Consider the following 22,422-nt stretch of genomic DNA (forward strand, 5'->3'; position numbering starts at 1 on the left):
GGCTCATTCTTAAGAGTTTAATACTCCACACACCCCATTGGGCTACTCTCTATGCAAACACAGAGTAAAAACCATGTGCTTAATTCCCATTGACTTTACTATTAAGTGATGTTACAAGATGTGCCGTGTGCTTAAGTGTTTTCCTGAATTGGGTCTACGTGACTTGCCTAAGATCATTCAGGAAATCTCTGACAGAGCTGAGAATTGACCTCAGGTTTCTTGAGTCCCAGTCCCAAGTCTTAATCACAAGAGAATCCTTCCTCTCAGTTTCCATGAACATCATTGTTACCTGCCTGCATGAAAACCATAACCCTCCATTTTGGGTTTTCATTACAAAAATAGCTATTTATTGTGTGTGTCACACGTCTGTACATAAAATCACCTATAGAGTCATCTGTGATGTTTACATTTTGAGATCATGATATATTTTCAGCATTGTTGTATGCACATTTTTAACATGCTGTTATTTATAGCAGTACCTTCACTTGGCAAATTGTATAACTGCAAAAAGTTAAATCTGCCCTCACGTTTTGAGTGTCCATTTTTACATATACAACTAATTGACCATGCTCAAAAACCAAGGTATGCAGCCAATTTGAGTACACACACAGGAATGCGGGTACTCCAGTCAAGCCCTTGAGGGAGTAATGTGAATTTTCATGCACAAAATAAGTGCACAATCACTGCAATCAATTATGGATGCAAATACTGTGGGCAAAATTTAGAGATAAGACTTAGGCTGAAAATCTGGTGGATAATGTTAAGTTAATGTAGTTTGTTTTGCTCACTTGAAATGTTAACCACTGTATTCCCGTGCTTGTCAGCAAGATTTGAAAGTGTATGGTCCTTTGTTTTTTGGATTTTCCAATTTAGATTTCAAGGTTTTAAGGGAAACCTACCTTGTGTGATTTCTGAAAGTAGAATCATAAAACAATGCTAAAATATCTGAGCAGTTTAAAGCAACTGAAGCAACAAAATTCAGAGATAAGACTGCGAGTTAAGATAAAGTTCTTTATCTCATCATGTTACAATTTTAGACATTCAAAGGAAGGTCCAAGCATAATCCTTTATCCACCTCTATTTATGTGATTCAGATACATCCAATTAAAATATTTGATTAACTGTGACTCAGGCTTTGCTGGAGAATAAAATGCTTAACCTGTGTGTTTTTGCATTATAGATTTTCTAAATCAATATACCTTCCTTATAGCATGTTAGTGAATTGCAAAGCCATTCTCTGCAAATCCGTAGTTTAATTAGCCAGACTCACATTACTGTAAGAACAGCCTGCATCTTGTATCTCATACTTGTCCTTAAAAGGCATTAATTAATTAATGTGGGGTCCAGAAGTAATAAAGCTCCTAAATTAAGCACTTTGGACAAATCCGGGGACTTAACACCCAGCCGAAATAGCCCATTTGAAAGGCTCCCACTGATTTCAGTGCTAGCTTCACAAATGGGAATCCTCAGATATCAACCGGGGCTACCTCAGGCCAGTAGCTGAAGGAGTCTGGATAGCTCTGATAGACCCCTGCTGCAGGATTCATGATGTGGTGAAACATCTGACTAGATCAAAGCCAGCCCTCAGCTTCCCCAATTAGAAATTCCCCTATTCTCAGGGGGTACCTCTACAGAAGCGTAGGTGGGGGCTTGATTTGCCTCTAGAAGATTCTCCTCTGCCGTATTTTGTGCTAAACTGGCTAGATTCAGTACATACAATATGAACATACTAAGAAACCACAGAATACTTCACATCTCTGTGTCACATTGAACTCTCAAGATCTCCATGGGATTCCCCCCGTAGCTGAATGTTAGAGAGAGTATGTTGTCTCTGCAGCTCTATCCCAGTGCATGGGGAGAGGTAAGGCCTGTGGAGACATATATTGTCTCCTCCATAAACATAACTCCCCACACGCACCCCTTAAAGTCACTGCAGCAGTAAGTGGCATTCATTTTGCACAGAGCCCCCACGAGACTAGGAAACTACCCCTTACTGGGGAATCCCTGGCTGCATGGATACAATGGACCCACACTTCCAGCATGCTGTAGGGGTGTGGAGAGAGCCACATGAAGAGGCACAGACCCTCAAATGGCCTTGTGCATCTAACGATCACTCCAGGAGGTGTTAGGGCCAAATCCTCAGCTTGTTCTATGATGTGTGGAGTGTGCAAACCTCATCCTGCAATGGAACAATTTGGGGAAAGACCCTCACAGAGTTTCCATGCCCGAGGCCACCTCCTACTGTTGTCCCTTGGGACAGAGCTATCATAGGAGGCTATGCCCATAACTGGCAGGCAGCTCTTGTTTGGAACTACACATCAGGGAAGCATTCATTCTTATGTTGAGAAATGTAAAACCCTGAAATCAGACAACAATAGGGTCAGTCAATACGTTATACTGCTTTCCAAGAGAAAGCACATTGCAGAAAAAGTGCACTTGCAGGCAGTTTGGACTAAACATGAGACATGGAAATAGACGAGTAATCATTTAAATTAATTGTACATCCTTTGCAGCAGGGGAGGCTATGGAAACTCTAGTACTCTTACAAATAAATAGTAACTTACTAGCAAAAAGAAAGAAGGTGGGTGAGGTAATCTCTTTGATCGGACGTGCTTCTGTTGGTGAGAGAGACAAGCTTTCGAGCTTATGCACAGGTCTTCTTAAGGTAGCAAAAAGAGACATATTAATCTCAGCCATCGTTTTAGGAATAATTGAGGCAGCAGTTTAAAGAAATCCATGTTACACAGCTGGTAAGCACTAGCGCTTTCATTCAGAGTAACCAATTCCAGGGGATTGTGGATGGGGTTTTTCCCCCACTAGCAAACAATAGCAAATCTGGGTCTGTTATTATTCTGAGCAGGTAGATTAAAGATCTTTTCATGTGCTGCTGTAGTAAGCATTCAGGATTATATCCTCTTTCTAGACTTGTGATTGCAAAGAGATTGCTAAATGCACAGTATTAAAAGTAACACTACTTTCAGTGAAATAAAGATACTGCCAAGTCATTTGATTGTAAAGCATCTTGAAATCTTTCTTTTCTACCTGAGCAGAATTATTGTTCCGGTAACGTTATGAAAGCCACAAGATGGATGGATAGATGCACAGACACATTTTGAATTTTAATTGTAATAATCAGGCTGAGCCTTAATACTCCTATTTTTCGATCACTTGATTATGATTACAGGGCAGTTTGTCAAAACCCACAAATCTTGTCAATTCATATTCAGATGCCTTAAGTATAGCACAAATGTACTGCAGTATCGCTTTGGGCCCCTCAAAAAGTTGCTGCTCATGTTCTTTATTTAATGAAATGGAAGTTTACACATTGATACATGACACGGCAGAAATGTTTCACTGCATCCACCCATCTGAAGCATCCCCTCCCTTTCCGGGATGCCAATGCTGATGCACCCCACCACCCTTTGCACTAGGAGAGTGCAAGCAGCTTGCACCAGAGTTGCATCCTTTGCGGATGTTTTGTGCTCTCCCTGTGGCTGCATCCCCACACAATATACTAAAAAAACCAATACTGCCCTGGGTCCTCACAGGGGGCTCCTGTTAATGTCCTATAAGGTCTGTCGCATCTTATGCACATTTAACATGCGCGATTTCAGCTTTACGCGGTTGTCAAAAAAAAAAAAAGAGAGAGAGAGAGAAAAATAACAATTTTAATACCATACTTGTAGTGCGGACGATTCTGCCCGCCATTCAGCTCAATGTAATTTTGACTATACGCGGTTTTCGCTTTACGCGCTAACCGCGGAACGGAACCCCCGCGTAAGATGAGACTCGCCTGTATAATCATAGGAAGGTGGGATTTGTCCATAAATGTGTCATGTGGGAATGCAGATGATCTACTTTAATCGAAAGGGGACTTTTAAAAAAAACCGATTTGAATTTATCTTAACGGGGCTTGTGGATTATTACAAATATTCGGCATCCGTGTTTTTGAATTTTTTTTTTAAGAAATCCTTTTGAAGAATGCTATTCAGAGAGATATACCCCCATAATAATACAACCAACCTTGCCTCAGTCCCTGCATGCAAGAAGCGGTACAAATATTTTTAATGGCAAAACGCCCATTCATAAGAGATTTGCACAACGCATTTCTCTCATTTCAACAATGCTAAAATGTGAGCTACAGTGCCAGAATCCTGCAGTCCTCTGCGCAAGCCTTTTGAAGCCAATGGAACTAGTCTGGGCCAACAGAGCATGCCATTGGTGGCAGTAAAGGCCTTGTTATTGACTGTAACTTATCATCAAGAAATACTCTTGTGGGTTTGCTTCAGATTTGTTGTCCTAACAACAGGACATATCCTGCCATCCTTCAATGTGTGGGACGACCATTGAAGTCAATGGGAGTTCTGTGTAAAAATCAATAGCTGGATATGCCCCAATAAGAACAATGATTGATTGGAAAACACAGTGCAGCCAGCACATCTCGTGTTAGCTCTGTCATCCCATGCAGCGGTTGATGTGATTGTGGTGATATGCCAGAAACTTTGCTGTGGATTTATTTAGATACTACTACGTGATGAATGCCAAATTATTATTCCCGGTTGCTTGCACTAACAATATGGAAAGCTGCTGACTGCATTCTGTTGATTCCAAGTCATACTCACATTCATCCTGCAGTACAAAGTGTGGTATTTGATGTCATTCCTTTCTAAGAAAGGCAAATATGACAGCAGACGAATGTCATTGTTGTGTCTTTTGCTCTTTACAAAACAGTTATGGTTCAGGATAACGGATGATAAGTTTCCTCCCTCCAGGTGTAAGCAGATTCATGTAGACTTTAAAGAGAAAGTATCTCAAACTATCAAGACAAATATCAGTGGATTATCCCCATCAGCAAATGAACAGGCAATGCTGGCACTCGACTAAATTAAAACATGGGGGCTAGATGGCAATCTTACAATCTGTCCCAAGTATGGGGCAACGCACAGTTGTGCTGACCCAAGAGCAGACACAGAAGTGGTGGTAGGCCATTGGGGTGCCTAAGCAGGAATCTTTCTGGGGGGCCCTTGCCCCTCCCCCAAAACACTAATTGTATTATTTCCTCAAACCAATAAATATACCAACAAAACACATACGAATACACTTGTTAAAAAGTCCACATTAAATAAGATGAAGGTTTTTTGGGGGGTAATACTACAGCAGGGCCCACTTAATCTGTTTGGGGCCCAGGGCCAAGTAAGCTGTGCCAAGGGTCTGCCCATTCCCTGCTCCTGCCCTCCACACTCCATGCCCACCAGTACAGGATGGGGAGTAGTAGCTAGAGGGTGGCTGTTCTTCCCATTGCACTGCCCCCTTCAATATGGGTAGGACGCATGGGGGAAGGCAGGGGGTCTCTTTATGTCCCCTCACTCCCCTATTTTATCCTGCAGCAAGGATCACAATCTGATCCTGTGTGTGATTTTGTGCAAATCTTCTTTTGTGTTTAGCCTGGTGTCTATTGCAATAGTTTGTCTAGATTAATTTCTTTCAAAGGCATAATCTCAAATGTTTTTCCTCAGGAGTTATTAGCTAATAGTACCACTGCCTAGTACAATGCGATAATCCAGTTTCCTAGTTCACTGCAGCTTACCGTAGCATTTAGCCAATGTTCAGACCACAGCCCCCTTTCATTATGGATTATGAAAAAAATTCAGATGGATGCATGAAACCCTCCTGATTTAACAGTCGTGATCAAAGGCAAAGCTAAAAAGCTTCAGGGCATGTGTAGCCTTGTGGAAAACTGCAGCCAGACTAGCACTATAGTGGCAGTTTGGAGGAGAGCCTTAAGAGAGGAAATAAACCCCCGTACACATTTTAGAATGTGGATCCTGAGGTTGTGGCCTATAGTAGTTTGCTTTTAAGCTAAATTGTAGAATAGATAGATTAGATAGATAGATCTGTATTCCTATGCAATGTGAAAGATATTTTCCAAAGGTGCCAGTGTATAGATATGAATTACAGGACTGTTTCAAGTTATTTAAAGGATAAATTGAGTGTTATTCCTGTTTGAAACCTATTAATCATATCCTTTGTTGAACACGCAGCAAGACTGAAGGCTGAGGTGATTATAGGAAATAATCAATCCAAGGGGCTTATCAGCCAAGGATGTGGTTATTTCTGAGTTACGGGAAATCTCCTGAAGTTATTATTTTTATCTTGAAATTGTTAAGGCAATGCTCACATTTTAAATGAAAGGAAAAACTATTTTTTAAAAGGAAGGGTGCTCAAATTGCCATAAGATTTTTATTATTATTATTTCAAGTTCAAAAATATCTTTTTGGCTCTTCTTTCCCCCCTATTATCATTTCTCCTCTTCTTTTTTTTTCTTTTACTGTTTTTTCTCTCTCTCTCTCTCTCTTTCTACTGGTCAAAAAGGCTCTTGCCCTCAGGATAAACATAATATATATTTGTTTACATTGTGTTTCGGAACCAAATCAGAAGGGACTTAGCCAATGTAAGTAAACATTGAGGACACGATATATGACAATTAGGGAATTGTTCATGTACCCTCATTGACTAATAATGGATGCCAGCCTATCAGAGTACAGGGATTTGCATGATATGTGGCCGCTAAGTAATAACCATAGGGATAATGCACAAATCAGATGCCCACCACCAAAATGCTTGGAAATGAATAACTAGGAAAAACTGTTAAGTAATAATCCACCAACCCTGCACTCTGATTGTTTGAGACAATTTCATGGTAATCAGTCTGTCCTCTAAATAATAGACCAGAGCAATTCCAATCAGTAAAGGAATCATCACAAGCTTACTGCACTTTCATAGTCTCCTGAATTTAAAAGTATGTTCAGCCTTACTTTACAAAAGGACACATCAGCCTTATTGTAGCTGCTTCATCTGTCTGAGGGAGTGTCCTCTTCAAACATGCAATGTGGTCCTTGACAGTACAGTGCTAGCATTCTTCCTCCCTACCTTTTCTCCTCATTGCATTATCTACCTTATATCCACATACTATTCTGTTTCCACTTTGGATGCTTTCTTTTGCTATGGGGTTAGATCATGCCATTAGCACAGAGCTCCAACGAAATGGTTATGCAGAGCTGCATCACCGCAGAGCAAGCTCCAGGAGACATTTGGCCAAGAGACCTTGAACTGTCCTATGGCATAAGGGGGAAAGTAACTAGCCACACTTCTTTACAGTGTAGCACGGAGCTGCGTGTGCAGACAGCAGGTTCTGCAGGCCAGCCTGTGAAGGGATGTGTGTGTTTGAGCCCTGGCTTCACCCATCCCTGCCCCATTTTCAGTGAGTTGCTCCCTAGGAAGAGCAACTCTGCAACCAGCACTCAAGCCCAGCGGTGCTACACTGCGTGGCCTTGCGGTGAGCTGTACTAAGAGTGGAGCTTCTTACGCCTTATCTCTGTGGCACAGTAGCGTAAGGAGAGGACACGATCTTGCACAACTTATATTTTACACATTTGTGCAAAGCAAATTTTTAAAGCCCTGTAGTAAAACAGCAATGATAGGAACATCACTCTGCTTTTCTTGCTAATAATCTGGGTTGCTTTCAGGGGGTAACATACTCATCCTTCAGCCTTCTAGTGTATTCCCTTGGGAAGTGGATTATGGCACTCCTAGTACACTCAAATATATGATGGTAGTTGTGAGATTTTAAAGTACTAGACCCTGTAAAATATGATAAGTTGCTGTTGAGGCATTCTGTTTGTTGGCTAATGGAATAATGCAGCATGCAAAGAGGAAATTTAAGATATCTATTGCCAAAGCTAGTTCTATGATTCCCTGGAAAATTGGATATGTATCACAAACAATTCTCCCTTGTAAAAATGAAAACATCTTATACCAAAAAATGCTGTCAGTGTTCAAAGAAATGAGACAGAATTTTAAAAAGTGACTGTTGATTTTGAATACCTTAATTTCTAGGTTCCCAACTTGAAACATATCAAAGGGACCTGATTTCCAGAAAGTGCTGCGCAAACTCTTAGCAATATTGGTTATTATCTAATGTTCAGGTACTGTATTTGAGGGAACTATGTTAAATCTAGAGCTTACCGTCAGTGTCTGTAGGGACTAATATTGCTCAAAAGGCATATTGAAGTTGGAAAAGTATAGAGGAAACTATTTTTTATTTTACATAATTTGGAAATATTCACAGAGGGCCTGATGCAGGCCCCGCTCCAAACCACTGAAATCAATAGCAACCTTTCCATTGACTTCAGTGGACACTGTATTAGGCCCCTACAGCTCATTGAAGGCAATGGAAAGACTACCACAGCCATCAGTGGGCTTTGAGTCAGGATCGTACATTTGTTCATGGTTGTTTGTGTTTTTCTATGTGTTTTACCTACTCTAAAACACTAATAAAAGAGAAAGTTTTCAGATGTTTCCCTTCCTTTGTCAGCAAACAACATCTGTTTCTATGGCGAGTGCTCATACTACTGCTCAACTGAGCATGCTCTTTGTGGAAAACCAGATCAGATCGAAGGTTCTCTTGCTGCTTTCCTACCTGACCTGTCTTTAGCTAAAAGGAAAACCTGGAGAAATCCATGGCGGCGCTCCTACCATAAACGCAAGAAAGCAGAGTGAGTAGTGGAGACCAAAGGGATTTCCAGCAGCAGAGCTAATGTATTGCTGGGTAGGATATAAGCAGTGGTTAATTAAAAAATAAACACAAATTCTGCAGAGGTCTAATCCAAAACTCATTGAAGTCAGTGGGAGCCTTTTCATTGCCTTCAGTGGGCATTAAATCAGGCCCCTAGACAATGATGTACTTGGGGGGGGGGGAATATTTAGAATCTGCAAGAAACACCTGATCCTTGAATGGGCTTCAGTGGGACTATGCCCATGTCTAAAGACAAGCACTTGCATAAGTCTTTTCAGGATCAAGGCCTGTATCTGTGTCCAGTAGTGAACCAGTCAGTCCTAAACAAGTGTTGAGTAGTTTAGATATCTGACTTTGTAATTACTTAGAAGGCACACCTGATCTCCCAATTTTTGGCTCTGGGAACCAGATATTTTCCTTAAACTCATGATTCTTCTAGGAATTCTAGAAAATTTACCTTAATTCATCAGGCACAATCTTTATCAGAATTTGTATTGCTTAAAATAGCCTGTAAAGTTGGTTGTACATGTGCTAATCCTAACCCACTGCAGTACAACTAAATCTTTGAAAGGTTTTGTTATACCAAGTAACTTTTAGATCAGATATAAACAATCAACAATATCTCTTTTCCAGATGGGAAGTTGATCCGGATTATTGTGAAGAAGTTAAACAAACACCACCCTATGACAGTGGGACCAGAATTTTGGATATAATGGATATGACAATTTTTGATTTTCTAATGGGTATGTTTCAGATCTTTTAAAATTAAATGCAGTGTTTAATTATAGTAAGAAACAGTTCTCCATACAGTGTTTTGTATAGTTCAGCAATTTTCTGATGCACACCTAGAATTGCAAATACATGTATGTGCAATTTGGGTAATTGTGAAATATTGCACATTTATTTGGACATATTTGCATCAGTGCAGATTAAAAGAACAAAGATTTATAGAACTATATTGTAAATAAGCACAATGATTAATGTCCTTTTTGACAGTCACATGAAATGTTCTTCATGGAAATTCAGAGCCTCTACAACACAGTTTACAGTGAATGTCATTCTGTTGTAATGGATGCTTTCTACATGTACATGTCCAGGCTATACATTATTGGTAGATCTCTGTACACCCAAGTGCTAGTGCATAAGGTGTGGTAGATAAACAGAAGACCATTGAATCTCAATCAGGAAAGATGGAGAACACACCACAAACAGTCTTTTTTTATGTGCAACCCATTCAATAATAACATACTTACAAACACTAGACAAGAGTAACATATCCTAGGCCTGCTGTAATGTACTGAACATGGGGCTACAGTTTGAGACCACTTGGAAACTGAAGCCAGTACAGATTGCAGCTGCCCACTGAGAGCAAGATGTTAGAAAACATGCTAAGTAACATGTCTAACTAAGAACATAAGAACAGCCAGACTGGGTCAGACCAAAGGTCCATCTAGCCCAGTATCTTGTCTTCTGACAGTGGCCAATGCCAGGTGTCCCAGATGAAATGAACAGAACAGGTAATCATCAAGTGATCCATTCCCTGTTGCCCATTCCCAGCTTCTGGCAAACAGAGGCTAGGGACACCATCCCTGCCCATCCTGGCTAATAGCCATTGATGGACCTATCCTCCATGAACTTATTTAGTACTTTTTTGAACCATGTTATGGTCTTGGCCTTCACAACATCCTCTGGTTGTGCGTTGTTTAAAAAAAAATACTTCCTTTTGTTTGTTTTAACCTGCTGCCTATTTAATTTCAGCCCTAATTCTAGTGTTATCAGAAGGAGTAAATAACACTTTCTTATTTACTTTCTCTACACCAGTCATGATTTTATAGACTTATATTATATCCTCCCTTAGTCATCTCTTTTCCAAGCTGAAAAGTCCTAGACTTATTAATCGCTCCTCATATGGCAGCCGTTCCATACCCCTAACTATTTTGTTTCCCTTTTCTGAACCTTTTCCAATTCCAATATATCTTTTTTCAGATGGGGCGACCATATCTGCATGCAGTATTCAAGCTATGGGTGTACCATGGATTTCACTGAGTGCTCCTTTAGCATCTCGATGGTCCAGTGGCCCCACTGGTTGTTTAGAAGGCTTCCTGCTTCTGATGTACATAAAACATTTCTTGCTATTGCTTTTTGAGTCTTTGGCTAACTGTTCTTCAAATTCTTTTTTGGCCTTCCTAATTATATTTTTACACTTCATTTGCCGGAGTTTATGCTCCTTTCTATTTTTCTCACTGGGATTTAGCTTCCACTTTTTAAATGATGCCTTTTTGTCTCTCACTGCTTCTTTTACTTTGTTGTTTAGCAACAGTGGCACTTTTTTGGTTCTCTTACTGTTTTTTTTATTTGGGGTGTACATTTAAGTTGAGCCTCTATTATGGTGTCTTTCAAAAGTTTCCATGCAACTTGCCAGGATTTCAATTTTGGCGCTGTACCTTTTAATTTCGTTTAACTAACCTCCTCATTTTTGTGTAGTTCCCCTTTCTGAAATTAAATGTGACAGTGTTGGGCTGCTGTGGTGTTTTCCCCACCACAGGGATGTTAAATTTAATTATATTATGGTCACTATTACCAAGTCCTCCAGCTAAATTCACCTCTTGGACCAGATCCTGTGCTGCACTTAGGGCTAAATCAAGAATTGCCTCTCCTCTTGTGGGTTCCAGGACCAGCTGTTCCAAGAAACAGTCATTTAAGGTGTCAAGAAACTTTATCTCTGCATCCCGCCCTGAGGTGATATGTACCCAGTCAATATGGGGAGAGTTGAAATCCCCCATTATTATTGAGTTTTTTATTTTTATAGCTTCTCTAATCTCCCTGAGCATTTCACAGTCACTATCACCATCCTGGTCAGGTAGTCTGTAATATAGCCCTTCTGCTATATTCTTATTATTCAAGCATGGAATTACTATCCATAGAGATTCTATAGTACAGTTTGGTTCATTTACGATTTTTAGTTCGTTTAATTTTACGCTTTCTTTCACGTATAGTGCCACCCCCCCACCAGCACGACTTGTTCTGTCCTTCTGATATATTTTGTATCCTGGTATTACTGTGTCCCATTGATTATCCTCATTCCACCAAGTTTCTGTGCTGCCTATTATATCAATGTCCTCATTTAATATGAGGCACTCTAGTTCACCTATATTATTATTTAGACTTCTAGCATTGGTATATAAGCACTTGTCATTTTTTAGCTATCTGCCGTTACAGAATGGGACTCTTTTTCGTTTGACTGTTTCTCATCAGATCCTTTCTGTATTTTATCATCTTCCATCCTCTCCTCTTTACTAGGACATAGAGCATCTCCATTAAAGGATGCCTCCGTCCGAACCATGTGCCTCTGCACCTGTCAGCTTTCTCCCAGCCCTTAGTTTAAAAACTGCTCTATGACCTTTTAAATTTTAAGTGCCACCAATCAGGTTCCATTTTGGTTTAGGTGGCGCCCATCCTTCCTGTATAGGCTTCCCTTTCCCAAAAGTTTCCCCAGTTCCTAATAAATCTAAACCCCTCCTTCCAACACCATTGTCTCATCCACATATTAAGACCCTGCAGTTCTATCTGTCTAACTGGCCCTGTGTGAGGAACTGGAAGTATTTCAAAGAAAGCTACCATGGAGGTCCTGGACTTCAATCTCTTATCTAGCAGCCTAACTTTGGCTAGCATGACATTAAATATTATTTCACCCTTAGTGTAGATAAGAACACTGGGTTTAGCTGGTCCTGGTTAATCCTGGACACTAAGTCGTGTTTAAAATCAGGTTAGTTAAGTCATGTTAGTTAATGCCTTTTCTAATGGGATACATTTTGTCCAGTGTAAACACAGGCTCCTTGAATAGAGCTTCACACCAAGAGAATACAATATTGGTGCTTTGTGAGCTCACTGGCTGCCTGGGAGGTGGAGCATCAATGTTGATTTTAACTGTAAAAGGTCTTACTGGTTTAGGACTTGGTTACTTCAGAGATTGTCTCCCTGTGAAGTTGAGGTCAACTGAGGTGCTTGAGCAGAACCCCTCATTATAACAGAGACCGGGTAGCTGGCAAGGCATTCTCAGTGAGGGAATTCACTTCCTCTCGCTTGGTCCTCCAGAGTTTGGATATGTTAATCACAAACGGGTTGAAACGCTCATCTTTTCTCCAAGCCTTTTGAAGATGAGGAATTCCGAGGGGGATGCTGGGGATTTCACAGGGTTTGCTGGGAGGTTAATTATTTAGGGCTTGCCCTATACACCTGCACAGGGGAATAAGGGAGCACAAAAATCTCTTATCCCCTTGGGCTGCCTGTGTGATGGGTCTCAGCATATGGGGGAGAGTGAGCTCTGTAGAACTGCTACTTCCCCTGCCCACACATATGGGTGGCGAATGGGCAGGCAAAGGTGGGAGTGGCTGAAGACAAGCCTCGTTCTCATAAATGTGCCAGCCAGCCAGAATACTAGAAGTAGCCTGCACTAGAGATAAGGCTGTCCAGAGAGAGGGACCTAGAAACCTAAATTAGCCCTCAAAAATGGTATGAGAAATGTATCATCTGTTGTTATATGAGAATGCACATTGTAAATTATCTAAAAGCTTCCAAATGAAAGGAGAGTGATATTTTTAATAAATCAAAAGAAATAAATATTAAAGAGTTCCCAATTGATGTGCAAAGTCCTCAGTTGGAAGATAATATAGAATCAAGCTAAAAAGTATTGAACAAAAATATCTTCTTCTGTAATTTGCCACATCTGTTAGCATTTTTCATAGCTAATAATGACTAATGACAATAATTTTTCATAGCTAACTAAGGAAGTCATAGCTAACTAAGGAAGTCAGAAATATTCTGATCATGGCTAAAATAAGTAGCTTCTGGACTGTCTGCCGATTTGCATTCCCTGCAACAAAACTTTAGGAATAACAGTCTAGAGTGGTGGGGTTTTGTTCTATCATTATTATCACTATTATTATTATTATCATTGTTTTTGTTATTATTATTATTATTCTCTAGGAAACATGGATCGACATCACTATGAAACCTTTGAAAAGTTTGGAAATGAAACATTTATTATCCACTTAGATAATGGAAGAGGGTAAATATGTTAATAATTTTATTGATCAATGGAATAATTTTGGCCAGAGTATGAGAAAGGAAGTATTATTATCCCCATTTCACAGATAGGGAACTGAGACCAAGAGAGATGAATTACCTGAATATATATGAATTACCTGAGCTGATAGGGGAAGGTTGTGGTACAGGTGGGACTAAACCCAGATGTCCTGAGCCTCAGTCCTGTTCATTAATCATAAGACTATTCTTCTGCTCTGGTGATATAATTTACCTACATTCAATTTTCACCCAGAATAGTAAATCCCCATCATTTTACGACACAATCTTTGTTTTGTTCTTTGGCTTGAAAAGGCATGTTGAGAAAAATGTGAGGCTCTGGTACATCATTTTTGCTGGGGCCCCACCTGCTCCCACTTCACCCACATTTCACCCCAATTACAGATGTCTGGGGGGGCGGGGAGCTAAGCTCAGGGACTTGGTACAATTGTCTCCCTTTTTCCCCATCTTGCCAGTCCTTGATCGTACACCCAGTGGCAAAACTCCCATTGCCTTCACTGAGCAGGCCATATATACCTAAAGAGCTTTTTTTAATTTTCTGGAATCAAAAGATACAGGTGTGAATTAGACATTGAGATACCCTTTGTCATTTCATCCTTTATTTTTCAATAGGTTTGGAAAATATTCCCATGATGAACTCTCCATATTGGTGCCTTTAAACCAGTGCTGCAGGTATGTTTTATTTTGGGATTTATTCCTAATCTGTAATGAGCCCTGTGTTTTTTCAGGTGGCAGGACTGAAATGCTCAGGAGTGAGCCATGTGCTTAATAAACCACGCATTTAAGGTGCTCTGGGTATTGTTGGGCATCTATTGTTGTCCAACACAATCTGTTTGTTTAATTGGCGCTTACAAAGCTGAGGCAGTGACAACAGTCAAATGTGGTGAAAACAGATGCAAAAGAGGTTTTCCGTCTATGGATTTCCCATCTAGATGTGCACCATGCTGAGCTCAACCTAGAAGAGGAGATTTCAGATGTAGATTGTACACCACTGCCCATGTACTGTAGTTGCCTGAGAAGTTCATATGCATGTCTTTCCAGCTTAATTGTTTTGTGATTTTTTTTAAAATGCTTGCTTATTGGGCACAGAAATCGTCTCTAAATGTTGGTTTTAGTCTTCCATGAATTTTATTTAAAAGCTATGGGCAGTATGTTCTTGTTAAAAAGTTCTGCACTGATGCTCTTTGGGCACTTAGGAGCCTAAATCCCACTGATTTCAGAGAGAGTTCGGCACCTAAGTCCCTTTTGAAAATGAGACTTGGGCTCTGACGCCATTTAAGTACTTTGAAATGTTACTCAGTCTTTTTTTCATGTACATATCTCAATTGCATCAATTGTAGAAAGAGATTTTCAGCAAAACTATTTCAGTTACTACCAGAGCAAACTTCTGATTTCTTCAACTTTTTGTGATTGTCAAGTCTCTTTGACCTAAGGACATTTTGAAAAATGGGACTTAGGTTCCTAACTCACTTAGAGAGTTTTGGAAATTTTATCCTTAATGTCACTGGCCAAGAATTTCAGATGTGACAAGTGATAGTGGGTGCCTTACTTTTTGGGTGCCCAACCTGAGAAACTTTAAAGGGGATCGATTTTCAGATGGTGAGTGCTCAGCACTTTCTGAAAATCAGGCCTTTTTAATACATCTCAAGAGGGCATTTAAAAATTGAGCCACCCAAAACCACTAAAGACTTTTGAAAATGTTGGCCATTCGTTAAGAATATATGCCTGACATATTACTTGTGTACCATGTTTTCTTATGTCAGTGTCTTCTACGATATCATGAGAAGGATTATTTCAATTCTGTCTTTTATTCCACATGTAATAAAGTGTAACTCAAATACTGATTTACTCTTTTTCCTTCATTCCTAGAATAAGGAAGTCTACCTATCTGCGATTACAGTTATTAGCCAAGGAGGAATACAAACTAAGTCACTTGATGGAGGAATCTTTACTAAAAGATAAAGTTGCACCCATCCTTTACCAGCTACATCTAGAGGCAATGGACAGGAGGCTACGGATTGTTCTCAAAGCTGTTAGTGACTGTATAGAAAAAGATGGTTATGTTAATGTGGTTGAAAATGACTTTGACACTGATGTTAACACTATTACAACCAAGAGGTAGTGAAATCACATGACTGCATTTTTACTAGCTAAGTAAAGAAGATAAAAAAAGTCTTGCAAAAGACTGTGTATGCAACTTTGTGAATTCAATGAATTCAAAAATGAGATATAATTGTTCCCAAAGTAGGTAAAGTGTAGACTCTGTGAAGGATTAGTTAATTAAGAAAAATAAGTCTAATGTGATGCTTTTAAATAGTTCCTAAATCAGAATATGAAAAGGTTTGGAAAATATTGAGGTCACTGACAGGTGACGCTAGTCTCGTGGCAAAACACCTCCTACTCTTTTTGTATAGAAAGGAGGCCTTTATTTAATATTTTGTATTTATATATGGTATATCTATGAAAACCACAGGCACCTACCTACCAAATTTAACAAAAGAGGGACAGCATAGTTTTGTGACTCACAATTTAATCTTGGTGACAGTCCACTTAGTATTTTGTGTTAACCCTTTAAGTGCTCTCATTCACTGTACCTACTTTAAACTGAATGCTTTGTTTTTCAACTACTCAGCATTTAAAGGGTTAAGACACATGAACTTTTTAAAAGCAAAACTAACAGCCACAACAATAATAAGTACCGTGATTAGCTGGAAGGGGATTTCGATAACTGTGCATTGACAAGAATACTTGAATGTTGGTTTTACAGCGTGATGTAAAATGACAAGTTGTACTATTTATCCATAAGAAAGTAGCAGCTCTGATCTTTCTAGACTATCGTAGTAGGGCTGTTACTTTTCCGACTTTGCTTTTGATAGTTTTGTGTAAATATATACATATATGGGTAAAAGCTGTTTTCGGCAGCTTCTAGGCTTACTTTTGCAGCATTTTTGTGGAATTGTTTGCAATGTGGTAAAAGTGCAATAAAGATATGGCAAATGTGTAGCCAGAGTGTCTAAATGGATTCATTTAAATTGCAAATATATTTCAAAGGAAAAATATACACTAACATAGACACATATTTGGGAAGTAGATGTTTAATTTGTGATCGCATTTTGCAGTTCTAGATAGAGGTGGTTGTGCCAGAGCAGACAACTGATGGGTAATATACATTGAAAATTCTGCAGCAGCTTTGCTACTGTGTAGGCAATTGTGGTATTTAGTTACAGCCCTGAGTACAGCTGGTTACTGGCCCAGGAAGAGCTCTGGGAGGTAACGTGACTCCTAGAACCACTGTGCTTCCTTGATTTCCCCAGTCCCCTTTGACAGAGTGCAGCTGCTTTTCCTTGTGTGCTGGGCTAAACCTATAGACTGGTACAGAAGTTTTAACAGAGCCATATCCCCCCCTCTTCCCTGCCTGCCCTTTGCAGCCAGCCTAGGAGTGCATAGAGGAAGCAGTCCTTGTTCTTCCCAAGCACAAAATGCCAATATTCCCCAAAAGTGGTAAGGGGCGGAAGGCTCTATATCCCCTCCCCTTGGACCTATGTATATTCAAATCCTTTAACGACTGCTAAGGAGAGCAAACACAGGGTGCACTCTACAGGGTTTATTACTATTGTTATTTTATTCCTTTCCTTCTCTTAATTTAACTGAGAGGTAAACAATGCATTGGTAGGATTTTCCTGGGAGCAGGGGAAGCTGTGGTGTTTGTTGTTAGCTGTGAGACTCCATTTTGAGTCAGGTGGAGGAACCCGATTGGCTAGAACCTGGGGCTAACAGACTATAAAGCCTGCTCCACAGGGAAGGGGCTGATTTCAGTTACAGAGTTCTGCCTCAGATCAGATAGGTTTCTCTAGCATAGGAGTTCAGTTGTGTCAGAAGTCTGCCCCCAGTCCTGAAAAAGCTCATTGTGGCTTGTGAGTTTAGTACACCTCAAGAGTTTAGTTTAGGCTGGGGGGAGTAGCAGAGCTGAGAAGATCTCTTCTTCCTGAAAGTGTGGAGTAGCTCAGGAGCCTACTCTGGTTCTGAGAGCTGGCAGATTCCAGTTAAGGGCTTCCATTAAAAGATGTCTTAGTTACAATAGGGGGAATCTAGAGAGGGATGTTTATTTTATGTGAAACTGCTGCTGGTCTGTAAGTTGTTAACCGCCTTCCTAGGGGATCTTAGACTAAAATTCACTCATTATTCCTCTATTTCAATGGTCTCCTGACTCTTTGCTCTCTGTCTCCTTCCCTACACTTTGACTATATGACATGACCATAGTGTGATAATGCTGCAGCTCTATAATTAACCCAATAGATGCCTTCCTGTGTTTAAAACATTTCCAAAACCTATTACACTTCCAAAAACCAGAAGTGCTTCCCTTCTGCTTCAACCTTCAGAATAGCATTACCTTTTTATGATCTGTACATCAAAGTCTAGCTGAAAGAAAGGCTAGCCCATGGGCAGGTAGCTAGCTGGAGACTTGGGAGACCAGGCCTCAATTCCCTGCTACCCTACAGGCTTCCTTCTTTTCAGCCAATCATTTCGTTTCTCTGTGTCTTAGTTCCTTATCAGTCAAATGGGTGTAACAGCACTGCCCTACCTCCTAAGGGTATTGTGAGGATAAGTACATTACAGATTGTGTGATACTCAAATCAAACGCTCTGGTAACAGAGGGTAGGCAAGTACCTCAGCTACAATCCAGCAAGTTGCTTATCACCCTCAGCTGTGTTTCAGTGGGAATTGAAGGCACTCATGACTTGAGCTAAAGCACCTTGAAATCAATGGAAAGACTCTCATTAATTAACTTGAGCGGGCTTTGGAGGAGTTCCTTACTCCATGTCTTACAAGAAGCTCACATCAATGTGCAGGAGCTCAGGCTAGGAACTAGAATTTGGGACTGTGTGTTAATTTTCATTTTGCTGCTTCTAGGTATCAGTGAGGGGAAACCCTCAAATTACTGACTTGTCTTGTTTCAATGTTTTGATTTATTTAGTTTTTGTACATGCACATGGGGGAGGGATGTGACTCGACGCCACCTTTCTGCTACCCTGATGCTCAGGCCCAAAACAGTTCCCCCAGGAGCTCAGAGCAGCCTAAGGAGGACTCAGTGTCGTGCTAAGACAGCTCTCTGCCCCTCTTTACTGCTGATGCAAAGTGGACAGAAGTCTGGGTTCAGGATCTGTCCCTATCTTTCAACACTGAAAATATGTACTGATTTTTTTCCCATTCAGACAAAGGGATTTGCTAAGTTGTGGTGAAATCCACAGGCAAAGAGCCAGCCCAAGGTCTATGAACCACTTAAATCCTGTTTAAAGTCTATTTTGGGGACTTAACTGGCACATAGGCCTTGTGCTGTCCCTTTGCACAGGGTGGATTTCACTATGGGTGGTCTTGTGTACCTGCTGTTAAGGTTGATGAAATTATATGTGCACACTGTATGGAGGCTGTTCACCTTATCAAGCATGTGTGACAGCCAGATTAATGCAATGAGATGCAATGGCTCTGAAGGGGCTGTCATTGTTGATTAGGTCAATAATCCATGAACTAAGGAGGATTAACATGATAGAGCAGAACATCTCTTTAGGAGTCCTGCACATCTATCAGGCCAAATATTCACTATAGAAAAAAGTACCTGAATGCAGTATTACTCAAAATACCATACATTAGAATGTGTAGATATGTGAAGAATACACCCAAAGAAGTTTCTACAGTCTATCAGGGACATAACATGTTCAGCAAAATGCATGTGGTAAATATTTGATCAGATACATCATGTGGTTTTTAAAATGCCTACTTGCAAATTTACCGGACAGCCTGGAATAGTGATGCTGTTTTCTTGAGTAATCAAGATGTGAGAGAGACTTTTTTGTTGTTTGTTTGTTATTTAACCGTTAAAGGAAATTCACAAATAAATGGTTCTAGTGTGAATTAAGTATTTGTTGCATGCTGCCAACCTGGTCAGCACTGGTCAGAGCATAGGGTAGCTAAGATGCCTACCTTAAGGAGCTTGCAACAGCACAAAGTGTTTCTCATGTGGGAAATAAACAATGGCTGGAAATGGAAACTCAGGGTACGTCTATACTTACCTCCGGGTTCGGCGGTAAGCAATTGATCTTCTGGGATCTATTTATCGCGTCTTGTCTAGACGCGATAAATCGATCCCGGAAGTGCTCGCCGTCGACGCCGGTACTCCTGCTCCACGAGAGGAGTACGCGGAGTCAACGGGGGAGCCTGCCTGCCGCGTGTGGACCCCTGGTTCGAACTAAGGTACTTCAACTTCAGCTACGTTATTCACATAGCTGAAGTTGCGTATCTTAGTTCGAACTGGGGGGTTAGTGTGGACCAGCCCTCAGTAGACTGTCTCCCAGTGTCCTACTGGATGAGCAGGCAAGGGCTGAGCTCAAGTGAGACTTGTCTTATACAAGAGATGGAGGAGTGTCAAATAAGCACCATGAGCATTCTCACTGTTGTGATTGGAGCCCTTCATGTGTGTTGAGGCCCTCAATTCAAGTCAGTGGGATGCCTCACTTCTTCAAAGCTAGACACATGCTTAAGTACCTTGCTGAATTGGGACCTGAATAAGCCTAATTCTCAGCATCAGATTTCCAGGGCTAACACATTTGCAGATTAAAAATTTACTTCCCATGAATTTTTTTCCAATGTTGCCTTAAAATTTAGTGTCCATGAACACTCCTGCAGGTGCACTTGTTGCTAGGCAGACACAAACATAGTCTAAACAAATTCATTTTAAAATGTAAAATTAATATAGGAGGAAACACTTTAGCAGCACCGGGCAAGTTAGCATCAAGGGTCTTTGATTTTTTTGCCTATTAGATGATTCTGGATCTATTTGCAAGTATTTTTACATACAGAAATGTGCCTGTAAGAGTGGCACATTGATAGCCTACAGCTATGCCACCTCAGGCTGTGGACTTGTCAGATTGGATTAACTATTTGCTTCTATATTTATATCACCAAAACACCCATCCAGTGCTCTGGGGACTGTGTGGAAAAACTATAAGCAATTCAGTTTGATAGGTCAAAAGACCTAAAGAACTACGCTGGCTCAGACCTGGTCAGGGCTTGGTTAGAAGGCCTCCAGAGGAAAATCTACATGTAAGCTGGCAACATGGTGGTGGTGTTGATTTAGTAATTGTCACTCTTCCCTCCATTACTGAACCGATATGCCAGCCTGGTGCTAAGGCAGAGGTTCCCAGACTATGGTCTGGGGGCCACTTGTGACCACCCAGCTCTCTGAGGACATGCTTTATTGGTTCTGCCTTATTTCCAATTGCTAAATTGCGTTAAAATATATTAAATATTTTCCTGGATTTTTTTCATTCATGCAGCTATGTAGTCACCCCGTGGATGTTAAGGAATTGTGAATGGAAGGGGAGGTAGGCCCACTAAACAGTCTCTATATTCAAATGTATTCCACGTTATGAAAATGGTTGAGAACACTTGTGCGAAAGAACGAGCAGGCAGCTAGAGGTGCAGTCTTTCAGCCAAGCCTTATTACTGAAACCTTGATTATGACCGAGGAACGTGATCGTTCCCCTTTATTCAACATTGGTGAGGCCTCGTATGGAATACTGTGTCCAATTTTGGGCTCCACACTACAAGAAGGATGTGGAAAAATTGGAAAGAGTCCAACGGAGGGCAACAAAAATGATTAGGGGTCTGGAGCACATGACTTATGAGGAGAGGCTAAGGGGACTGGGATTGTTTAGTCTCCAGAAGAGAAGAATGAGGGGGGGATTTGATAGCAGTCTTCAACAACCTGAAGGGGGGTTCCAAAGAGGATGGAGCTCGGCTGTTCTCAGTGGTGGCAGATGACAGAACAAGGAGCAATGGTCTCAAGTTGCAGTGGGGGAGGTCCAGGTTGGATATTAGGAAACACTATTCCACTAGGAGGGTGGTGAAGCACTGGAATGCGTTGCCTAGGGAGGTGGTGGAGTCTTCTTCCTTGGAGGTTTTTAAGGCCCGGCTTGACAAAGCCCTGGCTGGGATGATTTAGTTGGGAATTGGTCCTGCTTTGAGCAGGGAGTTGGACTAGATGACCACTTGAGGTCCCATCCAACCCTGATATTCTATGATTCTATGATTGATTAGCTGTGGTCCGTAAAAATTACATTTAACACAATTACATTTAACACAAGAACAGCATTGTTAACCACTGGGGTCTCAGCTAGAGGTAGATCCAAACTCAAAATCTCAGCTCTGGATCCAGGTTCAGATTGGAGTTGGTAGCTTGGGCTGAATCAGAACACCCCAAAATTTGGAAAGCATCAGATCTGGATATGAAACCTCCAAGTGTAAGACTTTTTTGTGATCTGGGGCGGTAGGACAGGGATATTTTACTTAAATTCCCCTTCCAGTTTAGCTAGGTAAGATATTGATTGATTGATTGATTACATTTATAGAAATGCTAAAAAGGATGCTTACCCATACACTTGAGGTAACCGTAACGTAGCTTAAAAATATATAGTAAAAGCAGTGCAATTCAAGATAACTCACCACCAGTAAGCCAGGCAATTTAAAAGCTCACACCACCAGACTGGTGCTGTTTTAATGGTTGCTGCATCTCACTCCAGACGTGGCTGCATGTTGAAGTGGAGGAAGCTCTCTATATATGTACAGTTCTGTGAAGCACCTGGATGTTTGCAAAAGGCTCTATATATCACTTAATACCTACACTCTGTGTGCAACGTCTCAGTCCTATGTGCATAGTTCAAAGGATGAATAGTGTATAGTGGACAAAA

At 40.7% G+C, this 22,422-nt stretch overlaps 1 protein-coding gene across 1 annotated transcript in view; it reads left to right on the plus strand.

The window, feature by feature from the left end:
• FAM20C (FAM20C golgi associated secretory pathway kinase) overlaps positions 1-16,681 on the plus strand; it is an 88,038-nt gene extending 71,357 nt beyond the window's left edge. The window contains exons 6-10 of the mRNA XM_054042115.1: positions 8,375-8,555; positions 9,209-9,318; positions 13,562-13,643; positions 14,291-14,350; positions 15,548-16,681. Coding sequence (XP_053898090.1) covers positions 8,375-8,555; positions 9,209-9,318; positions 13,562-13,643; positions 14,291-14,350; positions 15,548-15,800 — 686 coding nt within the window. The 3' untranslated portion in view covers positions 15,801-16,681. The remainder of the gene's footprint in view (positions 1-8,374; positions 8,556-9,208; positions 9,319-13,561; positions 13,644-14,290; positions 14,351-15,547) is intronic.
• Positions 16,682-22,422: the final 5,741 nt, after the last annotated feature.

This window comes from Malaclemys terrapin, chromosome 10 (assembly GCF_027887155.1).
Source record: "Malaclemys terrapin pileata isolate rMalTer1 chromosome 10, rMalTer1.hap1, whole genome shotgun sequence".
NCBI lineage: Eukaryota > Metazoa > Chordata > Testudines > Emydidae > Malaclemys > Malaclemys terrapin.